This window comes from Myxocyprinus asiaticus, chromosome 23 (genome assembly GCF_019703515.2).
Source record: "Myxocyprinus asiaticus isolate MX2 ecotype Aquarium Trade chromosome 23, UBuf_Myxa_2, whole genome shotgun sequence".
NCBI lineage: Eukaryota > Metazoa > Chordata > Actinopteri > Cypriniformes > Catostomidae > Myxocyprinus > Myxocyprinus asiaticus.
Window position 1 is genome coordinate 39506319 of NC_059366.1, and position 12815 is coordinate 39519133.

General features: G+C 37.0%; 1 protein-coding gene across 1 annotated transcript in view; it reads right to left on the minus strand.

Annotated features, from left to right (window-relative positions):
* Positions 1–12815, minus strand: part of LOC127414423 (protocadherin-15-like) — a 254255-nt gene that overhangs the window by 109459 nt on the left and 131981 nt on the right. The window contains exons 14-17 of the mRNA XM_051652444.1: positions 5285–5434; positions 2939–3132; positions 2656–2788; positions 746–825 (exon numbers count right to left, since the gene is read on the minus strand). Of these exons, the coding sequence (XP_051508404.1) occupies positions 746–825; positions 2656–2788; positions 2939–3132; positions 5285–5434 (557 nt within the window). The remainder of the gene's footprint in view (positions 1–745; positions 826–2655; positions 2789–2938; positions 3133–5284; positions 5435–12815) is intronic.

A 12815-nucleotide genomic window follows, 5' to 3' on the forward strand; every position in this document is an offset into this window, starting at 1 on the left:
TGTCAGTCTATTTATATTATAGATCTGCTTTGGGTGTCTGTTGGCTTTAGATATTGTTTGCACAATTGTTGTGTTGTTGTTATTCAATTGTAAAACACATAAAAACTTAGGATAATTAATGCATTTTAGCCAAACATGACTTCACCTCGACAACTTTATGCAATCTGAGTTATTAAATAATTTTTCTGATAACTAGATTAATCGTCAGAAAATTTTTTAGATTACTCGATTGCCACAATAATCCATAGTGACAGCCTTACAGAAGTCCTGAAACAAAGCTGGTGAAGTTAAACACCACTAATAAGAGACGCTTTTGATCCAATATAAAAAAGGTACTGTCACAGTAGCATGGTACATTGACAACATCAGATGGCAATGCCATGGCACTTTGACATAATTTTTGGTACTGACTGACCATACTCATATTCTGTGGCATTTATTTAAATGGTACTCCAAGGTACAATGAGGTCTGAATGTTTAAAAACATGGTAATACAATGATGAATGAATGAACGTTACATTTATATAGCGCTTTTCTGACACTACACTCAAAGAGCTTTACACAGTGAACAGGGGACTCTCCTCAACCACCAACAATGATACTTGTTTTGTAAGTGATACAGTATAAAGATAGTTTGTTCTTGTTTCTAAAATATGGATGGAACATGGTAAACATATTGAAACCATTAACATGCTCATACTGAAGCTCTTAAATAATTCATGTTTTTATTATTAATGAAACTTACGTTCGTGAGAGATTGAAGACCTGCTGCGGGTCGCCGTTCTCTATTCGGTAGGTGATGGGATCTAACTCACGGTCTGTGGCCTGTGGAAATACACCCATACACACTCAATTTACATCAGTTGTTCAGACAAGTACTAGCTGGTGAAACATAAAATCAATGTAACAAAATCAATTGTAGGATAACACTATACCACACTCAAATGAAAAGGCCAAAGTCAAGATGCACAAAAGCAGAATCATTGACATTTTAAGACATATTAGACTTTCGAACACTACACCTTTGCTAAAATGTTCAGGCTTGTCATGCAAGACAGCATATCTGTTGATATTGATTACATTGTGCTTTTAAATACAACATCTGGATTTAGCCATTTCTGTATGTCTTCTTTTGTGGTTATGTATGGAATATAGCATATTGTACTACCATGCTTCCTTTGCTATAGTATATTGCACAGTACAGTATGTGCACTGTACAAAGCATGCACATGATCTATATGCACAGAATATCTGGATTGCCTCCTATATTTGTCAAAACATGCTGTATAAAACAGAACCGCAATTTTTTTGTACAAATTTTTAATTGATTTATTTATATTATTTTCTTGACTTATAATTTGACTGCACTGCCAATAGTTAAGACCAGGGTTCCCACGCCTTTAGACAATTGATTTTTTTATTTTATTTTATTTTATTTTATTTTATTTTATTATTTTTTTTTTGTGGGATTTTTCCCCTTTTTTCTCCCAATATGGAATGCCCAATTCGTGATTTAGTGATTTGCCTCAGTCCGGGTGGCGGAGGATGAATCGCAGTTGCCTCCACGTCTGAGACAGTCAACTCACGCATCTTATCACGTGGCTTGTTGAGCGCATTGCCACGGAGACATAGCGCGTGTGGAGGCTTCACGCCATCCACCGCGGCAACCACGCTCAATTCACCATGCGCCCCACCGAGAACGAACCACATTATAGCGACCACGAGGAGGTTACCCCATGTGACTCTACCCTCCCTAGCAACCGGGCCAATTTGGTTGCTTAAGAGACCTGGCTGGAGTCACTCAGCATACCCTGGGATTTGAACTAGCGAACTAGCGAACTCCAGGGGTGGTAGCCAGCGTATTTTACCACTGAGCTATCCAGGCCCCAATTTCCATTACTTTAAAGTCGTTCATGATTACTAGATTAGGCAACTGAAAACCGAATTATTATTTTGCAGCAATTGCACTCACAAACAGCTATTTCTAGCCAATGCAATTGTTTGGAGAAGTGTACAACTAGAGAGAAAGATATATTAACCATAGAAATTTCCATAACTTTTCCATGACCTTTTAGAATTAGGTTTTTCCATGACCACGACAACTATCTAAAGCCTTATTTATACAATAAAAGAAGCTGAACTTTTTTCTCCTGAACAAACTAAAGCACCCTAGATGAATGAAAGCTGTGTTTACAGTATGCGTGGCATTATTTTAAAATTAGTTTAAAGAGGAAAATCAATAAATAAAGACTGTCAGGTCCAAACTACACCCATAATTACCCAACCATAAGTAACCAACCATCGATGCTCTTAGCCAAGTTCTCCTTGGCCAAGAATTACAGGAATGTGCTTGAACAGGAGAAATATGACTAAACAAATACCTTAGCAGAACAAAAATATATATAAAAAAAAAAATAATGTTTAGGTGAACTAAAAAAGCCTGTTTGCCCAATAAGTAGCATATAAATTAGCCTTTTAAAGTTTTACTCAATAATGGATAAAATAATACATTAAAATAGCAGTTTTAATTTCCAAGATGATATGTGGATGCTACTCGCAAATTAAACATGCATGCATTGAGATCATGAAACATGTAATAAGGTCCTGTGGCAAGAATGTAGCATACTACTGTTAGGGGGCAAGTATACAGTATACCTGCAGGTTTTGCAGTATGGCTCCTATCCTCATGGCCTCACTGATCTCCAGGTTGTAGGTCTGCAGGGGAAATCGTGGGGGACTCTGATTGTTGGGCGGGAGAACTTCAATGTAGACCGTAGTTATGGAGCTCCTACACATATATCAAATGAAAGATCATTCATCAATAAATCCATGTACAGGAATGAGGTAATAATGAGAAAATATCAGTTTGTTGATGTGAGTGTAACAGAGCAAGTAAAATATCAAAGACAAATGCTGATGGAATGAAGTCATTTCTGACCTCCTCTCTGGGTCCGGAGCATTGTCTGATGCTCTAACGGTAAGTGCGTAGGAATGACCGACGACCAGTGTGACCCCTGGTGCTAACGTGATTCGACCTGTGCGGTTATTGATGATGAAATCGCCCTGATCTCCAGCAAGGATAGAGTATGTGATCAGTCCATTTAAACCAGCATCAGCGTCCTGAGCAGTCAGCTGAGAGAATACAATGAGACATTATTATTTTACTTTGTCACATTCTTGATTTATTTTGCACTGTTCTACATTGTCTGTAGCCAAGCTGCTCTGTAATACAAACATCAATTTGTCAGATATTTGACATGATGCCCATTTACATCAGGGCACACCATGAAACTACCACAGTACATTTTATTACCATGGTGTTTTCTCCTAATATGTACAGATGAGGTGTTAGTTCTACTTGCTAAACTATTTCTTTCTTTAAACTCAACACTCATTATTTTAAACCAACCATAACAGCAACTCCATCCATCCTTATAAATATGCAGATTAAACTCTCTGTATTAATGAGGTTTAACAGCAGCATAATTTGATTATTCTGCTTAAATTCTTGAACACAGAGGTATAGATCAAAGACTAAACACTTTGATTGGGTTCAAAGAAACACATTTATATGTAAACACTTAAGGTGGAATGTTAACATCTTTAAAAGCACAAGCCGTACATGTTAATTCCAGCCTTTAGCAGAGACATCAGGGGCAATTAATATACCCTAAGGGTAATTCATTCAAGTCTAGCTAATAAGCAAGTTCCAACTCCATCCGCGGCTCTCATTATTTAGAGAACTCAACCTGAGCGCTTGAGAAGCACTGATCCATACCGCGGTGCTTTTTAGCTTCTTAGAGTGCTGAGGTAGCGAAAACACACAAACACACACACACACACACACACACACACACACAAACTTGTTTTTTGTAAGATTGAGGGGACTTTCCATAGACTTCCATGCATTTTATGGATTTTATACAGATCTAATGATAATTTCTATCCCCTAACCCTACCCCTAAACCTAACCCTCACAGAAACCTTTTTGCGTTTTTACATTTTCTAAAAAAAATTGTTTAGTATGTTTACTAAGCCATTTCCCTGACTGGGCCCCACAAGGTAGGTGATCTCAGTTTTACTATCCTTGTGGGTACATTTGGTCCCCACAATGTAGCATAAACATGTACACACACACACACACACACACACACACACACACACATGCACACGCACACACATATACTCTCCAGGGCTGCAAAAATGGCTTATAAATCACAGCCAAGTGGCCGGGGTGACCCGGCTGTGACCCTCCGACCTCATTTTCTGGAGGATCCGGGCAGCTTGTTATTTAAAGAGAAACTAAAGGTCTTTATGTGTCTGATATTCCTTTGAATTCTGACCCAGTCGTGACAGTATGAGACACATGCAGGCTGAGATCAGAACATGAGCAGAGAGTGAAAATAAAGCATACAAGAAGCCAGCATTATTACAGAGAAAGAGAATGTGCCATTGCCTGCACCCATTATATTCAATTTATATCATTTTGGCCCAAGTATTCGCACTCTGTGTACCATAATTTTACCACTGTAGTGTACATATTTTTCTTTATTTAATCTTTCACACCTGTACTGCATAAATACTTTGGCAAAAATGTAATATAATGCAATATAATCTTTGTGGGCTGGTTAGGATAGTCAAACTAACAGCAGTGCTTTTCTGAGAGATACAAATGACTTAACATAAAAGAAAGCATTTTAACATTGAACAAATTTAGCACTTGACCTTTAACTCTGCATAGCGTGTACAGAGCTGAACTAAACAACTTCATGAAAGCAGTGACATAATTAGAAGCATAATACGGTACAGAGAAAGTTCACTTTTTAAGATCTGCAGTTTAAAGGAATATTCCTGGTTCAATTCAGAAACTGATCAATGTAGTTTCATTCCATCACAGTTCTACATTGCCAAACAAATGAAACCAGCCATTCAGATGATGTGTTTTTTTTGCCCGCTATCTTTTGTATTTAGTTAGTTGACATTTTGCTCTGCATTTTTTATTTATATAATTTATTCATTTATTTTTCTGAAGAAAAAAAAAAGGTTCAACGGAGCTATTTCTAAACATAGTTGAATCACATTCAATAATCAGACTAGATCTTTGTTATTAAAACGAACATAGTAATGAGTGCATTTTACACACTTCAGATAAAATTTGTAGTTCTAGATAAATACTTCACTATGAATAAATGATTCACAAATGGCTCCTCATGCATGAAGTGGATATTTATCAGCTGTAGTGCCGTGTAAACATGTTTTAACAGCATGTTATGTTTCTCTTTACCTGTAGGACGGTCTCTCCAGGCAGCATATTAGTGAAGACCTCCATACTGTAGGACACCTGAGAGAAGATGGGTGTGTTGTCATTCGCATCGATGACCACGATGTCCACAGTCACAGGTCTGCTTTGCTGAACACCATCAGATGCCACCAGCTTTAAAAAATCAACACCAAGATCTTTTCAATTGTATTATACATCATTCAGTTCAGTCAAAGAACCTTTGAAAGCCAGTTCACTCGGTGGGCAGCTATTTCCAGTCTTGTGATTACAGCTCCTATCTACTTGAATGAGGGACCATCAAAATAACAAAATCTGTTTTTCTAAGGTTATGTTATGTTTCAGTAACATACAGTAGGGTCGAAAAGTCTGAGAACAACAAAAAATAGAAGAATGTGTTCAAACCTGTTGTAAAATAGCCAATATAAGCACACCTGTGATTTTATTATATTGCTGCTACTGCATTTTAGTTATTTTATGACGGTTAAGGGGCCATCGTCAGTTGTAAAATCACAAATACACAGCCTCTCGTGGTTAATGATTAAAATGTAAAGCCATTCTACAATAATTCGATTCTAAATGTATCTGAAGTGCACACATGATGTGAGCATCTCATACTGTAAAACAAATTCTCAGCATTATAGGACAGCTTACAAATGTATCAGTTAAAAAAGCCATTGTTCAGCCACTATAAACATTTGTCCAGAGTCTCCCCCACTGTGTTCCTTTCAAAGGCACTCAAAGTGATGATCTAACAGCTTATATTTCCATGAGATTGTCTCTAGAGATTCTAAGCAGTAAATGTGGATCAAAGCCCAGCAGATCCTCCGGCTGAGCAGGATAGAGGCATATGCTTGCATACGTAAACAGAGCACTGTGTTGAGTACTGGATAACAGCTCCAGCGTCTGATGCCTGATTCGCTTCAAGGTGGACTTTCTGCATTAAGCCTGGGAAGAATGACCGCTCAAGTGTGCTGTTGTTAGACCATGAGGCCTAAAATTGCTTTCTGGGAAGGAATCTCACTAGGGTTTAGGGCAGAGTGTGCTGGCAGGTCAGGCCAGGGGAGTATTTAAGTTCTGTTCCAGTATTGTTTTAAAAAGGATGTGAGAATTTCAGACCAGCAGAGATTCAGAGTTGCACATACAGTACTCAAACAGAGTACTGGGTTATTATTGTACTGCAATAAAGAGATATAGAAGAGACAGAATACATTTAACGTAACAGTCCATGACAGCATGACGAACGCCAACATATGACCTATCAGTGAGCAAAAACTCCAGATTGTTCTTTTATAACTTTCAGCACAAAACTCTAAGAGCCCAGACAGTGAGTGAGAGACACTGTGTCTGCCTCAGAAAGACAGACATTTACAGCCCTGTTTCTGTCATTCAGAAAGTGACTTTCCCCAGTTTACCATCTCTGCATGTGGCCCTAAATGTATCTTGAATAGTCAATTAAAGTATGAAATGGAATACAAAAATAAATAAAATTTAAAAAAAAGGCTAAAAACATTGGACTAATTGCCGTCATTAAAAGCTCCCTGAGGAAAATTCTGTTCCACTGTGGTTGATCTTTCATAGCTCAGGAGACTAATCAGTTATGCTTCATTTCAATATTGACTTTTGTCACAGTTTCTGCTTAAATCCATTAGGAAATATAAAACAAACACAAATGAGAGAATTGCTGCCCAGATAACTTGGTATTGGAAGAATTAATGAGAAATCATTAAGTTCATATTAAAATCAGATTTTTTTTTTTTTTTTTTTTTTTTTTTGTGGATTTTTCCCTTTTTTCACCCAATTTGGAATGCCCAATTCCCAGTGCGCTTTTAAGTCCTCGTGGTCGCATAGTGATTCGCCTCAGAATCGCAGTTGCCTCTGCTTCTGAGACCATCAACCCGCGCATCTTATCACATAGCTTGTTGAGCGCGTTGCCACGGAGACATAGCGCGTGTGGAGGCTTCACGCCATCCACCGTGGCATCCGCGCTCAACTCACCACATGCCCCACCGAGAACGAACCACATTATAGCGACCATGAGGAGGTTACCCCATGGGACTCTACCCTCCCTAGCAACCAGGCCAATTTGGTTGCTTAGGAGACCTGGCTGGAGTCACTCAGCATGCCCTGGGATTCTAACTAGCGAACTAGTGAACTCCAGGGGTGGTTGCCAGCATCTTTTACCACTGAGCTACCCAGGCCTCTAAATCTGCAAAAAAAAGTGCACATTTTGGTATCTTGGCAAACCTGAACACAGTTTGAGACAGCTGACATCTCCAGACTACCGTACTCTAAAAACTTTAAAGGAGACACATGTGAAATTACTAGGGTCATTTTTATTTATCTATTTATTAATTTTTTACAAATCTGAGAAACATGAGACTTAAATCTCTTAAAATCTCCATGTGCTCTCCATTTAATCTCTTTGCTTTTGACTCGAGGAGAAACAACTGAGCAATGTAAGGAATATTTGGGTTAAGCTTAATCGGCAGCATTTGTGGCATAATGTTTATTACTGCCAAAAATAATTTCGACTCGTCCCACTTTTCCATTAAGAAAAGCAAAAATGGAAGTTACAGTGATGCACTTACAATGGAAGTGAATGGGGCCAATTTTCAGAGGGTTTAAAGGCAGAAAGGCAAAGCCTAAAGTTTTATAGAAGCACTTACATTAATTTCTCTATTAAAACTTGTGTATTATTTGAGCTGTTAGAGTTGTTTAAATCATCGTTATTACAGCTTTTTTAGGGTTTAGTGCATTATGTTGTCATGGCAACAAAGTTGTAAAATTGGACATAACTTTACACACAAAAGGTTATTAAGCGATTTTATCACACTAAAATCATGTTAACACTCACATTGTTTATGCTTGTGGCTATACTTTTGTAAACAATGAATATTTAAACGTTTCTGATTGGCCCCATTTGTTTCCATTGTAAGTGCCTCACTGGAACCCATATTTTTACTTCCTTTAAGCAAAAGGAGAGACAAGTCGTAATAAATTTTTTTGGTAATCAATATTATGCCACAAATGCTGCCAATTGAGCTTAACTGGCATTGAACCCAGAACATTTCTTTAAAGAGATTTATTCTATTTTATTTTTTTGGCTATGGTCAGGCTCGAATACTAACTTACTACTTATTGAGTACTGCACAGTACACACTTGATAATGGCTATTATTTTTAAAGTGAAACAGTAAGCATTATAAAAAAAAAAACAAATTTAAAAAAAAACTTTCAAAAACAATTTTAAGCAACATTGCTGTCACAGGATGATTCATCACGTTGCATGTACATAGTGTCCAGTTATCTTTACCTTCACTAAAAATAACAGACCTTTAACGGTATAGTTCTCTTGAAAATTAAAGTCATCATTTACTTTCATATTGTTCCAAAACCGTTTGACGTACATTTTTTCCGTGATTGGTGTATGTGAATGGCGATTGAGGCTGTCATTCTGCCGAATATCACTGTGTTCCACAGAAGTTAAAAAGTCATGTGGATTTGGAACAACATGAGGGTGAGTAAATGATGACAATTGTAATTTTGGGAGTAAACTACATCTTTAACACAGGCTACAGTGGAGTGGACGCTGATAATGTTGGTCTCTCTCCAGGACTGTTCTACAGGGCTAATATCTCTACTACTGATGTTCAGATAATTTCCTTTCATGTTCTTGTTTCAGACCATCTTGTCTTTAGAAAAGAAAACAAATTAAATGTGATTGGGTCTCTGTTTTGTGCTGATAAGCAGACTATTATAAAACCCTTCAAAGGGATTCATGCTGATTATCAGGGCCCCAATCATCAGAATCTTGAAGTGAACTAGGGAATTAGTTTGGCCACACTAGGTGCCAACCCAAAATTCTAAACTATTGTTGGCCATCTTTGGTTTAAATCGAAGCTGGAAACAGTGAACATTTCTGGTGGTACTTTTGGTGGTACCTATGTTTTCGGATGTAAAAATCCCATTAATTTTTGCCACAGAGAAATAGATTTTTAGTAACAGTTTATAAACCTTTTCATGAGCTCAGAGGTTGTTAAGTGATGATATATGCTTTTGTAGAAGCCACAAGTCAATGTGATTTTTGCTTCATTTTTAAGAAATTGTTTAACTGGCAAATTGTAGGTGAAGAACTACACTATCATTAATTATGAAGAGAGATCCGCCAGTCAGAGAAGTTGCTGTTGCCACGGAAATAATAATGGTGCTAAACAAGCTCAACAAGGACCACCCACTCCTATTAAGTATTGCAAATTGCATAATCAATTCAGTTTTCCCACAGTCAATAGTTTTATATAGCATAGTAATTTCTGATTGTATTACATAATTTTCAGCACCTCATGGGATGTGTAGTTCATTCTCTCCAAACAGAATTTAAGTACACAGTGTACAAGTACATAGTCTTGTACATTTTACCACCTTCCAAAAACGTTGCTGCTAAGAATCAAAGGTTGTAATGTTGTGGTTCATCTCAGAGCTGAGTGGTTGGTTCATGGCTTAGGACTCTTTATTGAAGACTTAAAAAATCAAACAAATGGTAAAATACATTGGCTACCCTAGTCAAAAATGTCTGGTCATGCTAATGCATTGAGAAGTTCTCAAAACTAACACAATTTCTCAGATGAGAGATCAGATAATAGAAACAGTGTGCTCTAATGTTCCACCTGTGATCCAGCTGTCTTTATATCTGTACCTAGGAGATCAGGGATTCTAGAAAGATCAGAGAGACTTGAGCCCAAATCTCAGATCGATAGATCCAATCAATGGACAGATTCCTGAAGAGACACTTCACATACAAGAACCAACAGCATTGTTTAAATCACTTTGTTTCATTAATCAAAGTGAACAGGGGTCATGCTGAGACTAGATGCTTCAGATAGAAATATTAATCTTGAAGAACATTCCCTGTTGTTACTGTTTTAGATGCTGCCCATGGTGGAGTCCCAGGGTCTTAGAAAAGCAGTAAATAATCTCACGAGTAACAGGACAGAACAGTAAAGGGGCGTTCACTCTGACGGTGGTTTGCAGCAACAAAGCAACCAGATGTCATTCATTTTCAATAAGAGTTGGCGATTTCAGGCAACATAAGAGAGTGACTGTTGGCGATGTGACAAAGGTGTGCAGTCAGTGGAACTCACATGATACGCTTCTAATACTAAATAATGTCTTTACTTACATCTAGGGTAAAAAAAAAAAAAAAAGCCTTAAAAATATCTGGAACATATTTCAACCGAGAAAAAAAAAGGAAAAATAAAACTAAGAAACTTTATAAAAAATAAATGGACCATTTTCACAGACTATGATGCCACATTTCTGCCTTAATTTAACAGCATAAATATAGATACCTTTTTTCATATTTTCAACAATAAATATTTTTTTAATTGTTTAATGGAAATTGTTATACTACCTTGGTATTAATTACAATAAAAAAGACAACACTGCAACGATGGATTTCAAATTCCAGCCTGATCTCATTAATATCCATAGCTATTTGTACGTTAATATTTGTAACATTTAAACGTACATGTTCGTATGTTTGGATAGACACTAAAATGTACAATATGGACATTTGAAAGCATCTACATCAATTTTCTTTTTTTTTTTTTTTACGTATTTACAGCTTTAGAAATGCAAAATATTGACAAATCCATTACAAATATATTTAAATACACGAATCGATTCTAAATATATTTGTACATTTTTACTGTTTTATAGATATTTTAGATCCCTAACCCTACCCCAACCTCTAAACATAACCACATTTCAACAATATAAAAACCTCTAACAAATAGATTAATGTATTCATATATATATATAATGTAATTTACAGCCACTAATCCAACACCTACACCTAAACCTAACCATAACCATTTATTAAGCATGTAAAACACGTAACAGGCAGATAAATTTAATCAAAAAAATTTGTTCAGAAAGATTGCAAAATTCAGTACAAAAGTAGTCCAAAGGGCAATGCGCTGCATCCGATGTGCTCCCAGATGGAATTCAATAACATTGTGTAAGGCAGAGAGTGGAATATATATTATTAATCGCTGTAAATCTTCTCCTGATGCACTCCAAATGGCGCTGTGATACCTCATTCAAACATATACATCGCAGAATACAGCAGGTCGCAAACGGTCACAAATCACTGGCGTAAAACCACTGGTCGTTTTTTGAGGTGGCAATTTTTTAATTTTGAAAATGAAACCAACCAACGCAGGTTGATGGTTACATGATGCCGTTTAGATGCTGTCAATACGTCAATATTGTACGTTTCAGTGTCTATGCAAACATAAGAGAATGTACGTTTGCTTGAACCAAACTTTATGTAAGAATGCATATGAATTCTCATGAGATCACTTTGCAAATACAGCTTCTGAGGAAGTGACAGTAAATCTGGCATCTTTCTCCTCTGACTGTCTTAATCCATCCCTCTCTATTCCTCTTTTTAGAAAGTTGTGGAAACATAGTAGTGAATTTCAACATTATTTGCTGTTGCATCAGATGGGATTGCAATACATACACACACACACACACACACACACACACACATATATATATATATATATATATATATATATATATATATATATATATATATATATACATACATACAGTTGAAGTCAGAAGTTTACATACACTTAGGCTGAAGCCTTTAAAACATATTTTTTAACCATTCCACAGATTTAATATTAGCAAACTATAGTTTTGGCAAGTCGTTAAGGACATCTACTTTGTGCATGACATGAGTAATTTTTCCAACAATTGTTTACAGACAGATTGTTTCACTTTTAATTGACAATATCACAATTCCAGTGGGTCAGAAGTTTACATACATTAAGTTAACTGTGCCTTTATGCAGCTTGGAAAATTCCAGAAAATTATGTCAAGCCTTTAGACAATTAGCCAATTAGCTTCTGATAAGAGGTGTACTGAATTGGAGGTGTACCTGTGGATGCATTTTAAGGCCTACCTTCAAACTCTGCCTTTTTGCTTGACATCATGGGAAAATCAAAAGAAATCAGCCAAGACCTCAGAAAACAAATTGTGGAGCTCCACAATTCTGGTTCATACTTGGGAGCAATTTCCAAATGCCTGAAGGTACCACATTCATCTGTACAAACAATAGTATGCAAGTATAAACTCCATGGGACCACACAGCCATCATACCGCTTAGGAAGGAGACACATTCTGTCTCCTAGAGATGAACGTAGTTTGGTGCGAAAAGTGCAAATCAATCCCAGAACAACAACAAAGGACCTTGCGAACATGCTGGAAGAAACAGGTAAATGAGTCCTATATCGACATAACATCATGGTTACTGGTGTAACCTCCGTTCCCTGATGGAGGGAACGAGACGTTGGTGTCGAAGTAGTGACACTAGGGGTCACTCCTGGGAGCCTGAGACACCTCTGGTCTTTGAAAAAAGGCCAATGAAAATTGGCGAGTGGTATTTGCATGCCACTCCCCTGGACATACAGGTATAAAAGGAGCTGGAATGCAACCACTCATTCAGGTTTTACGCTGAGTAGCCG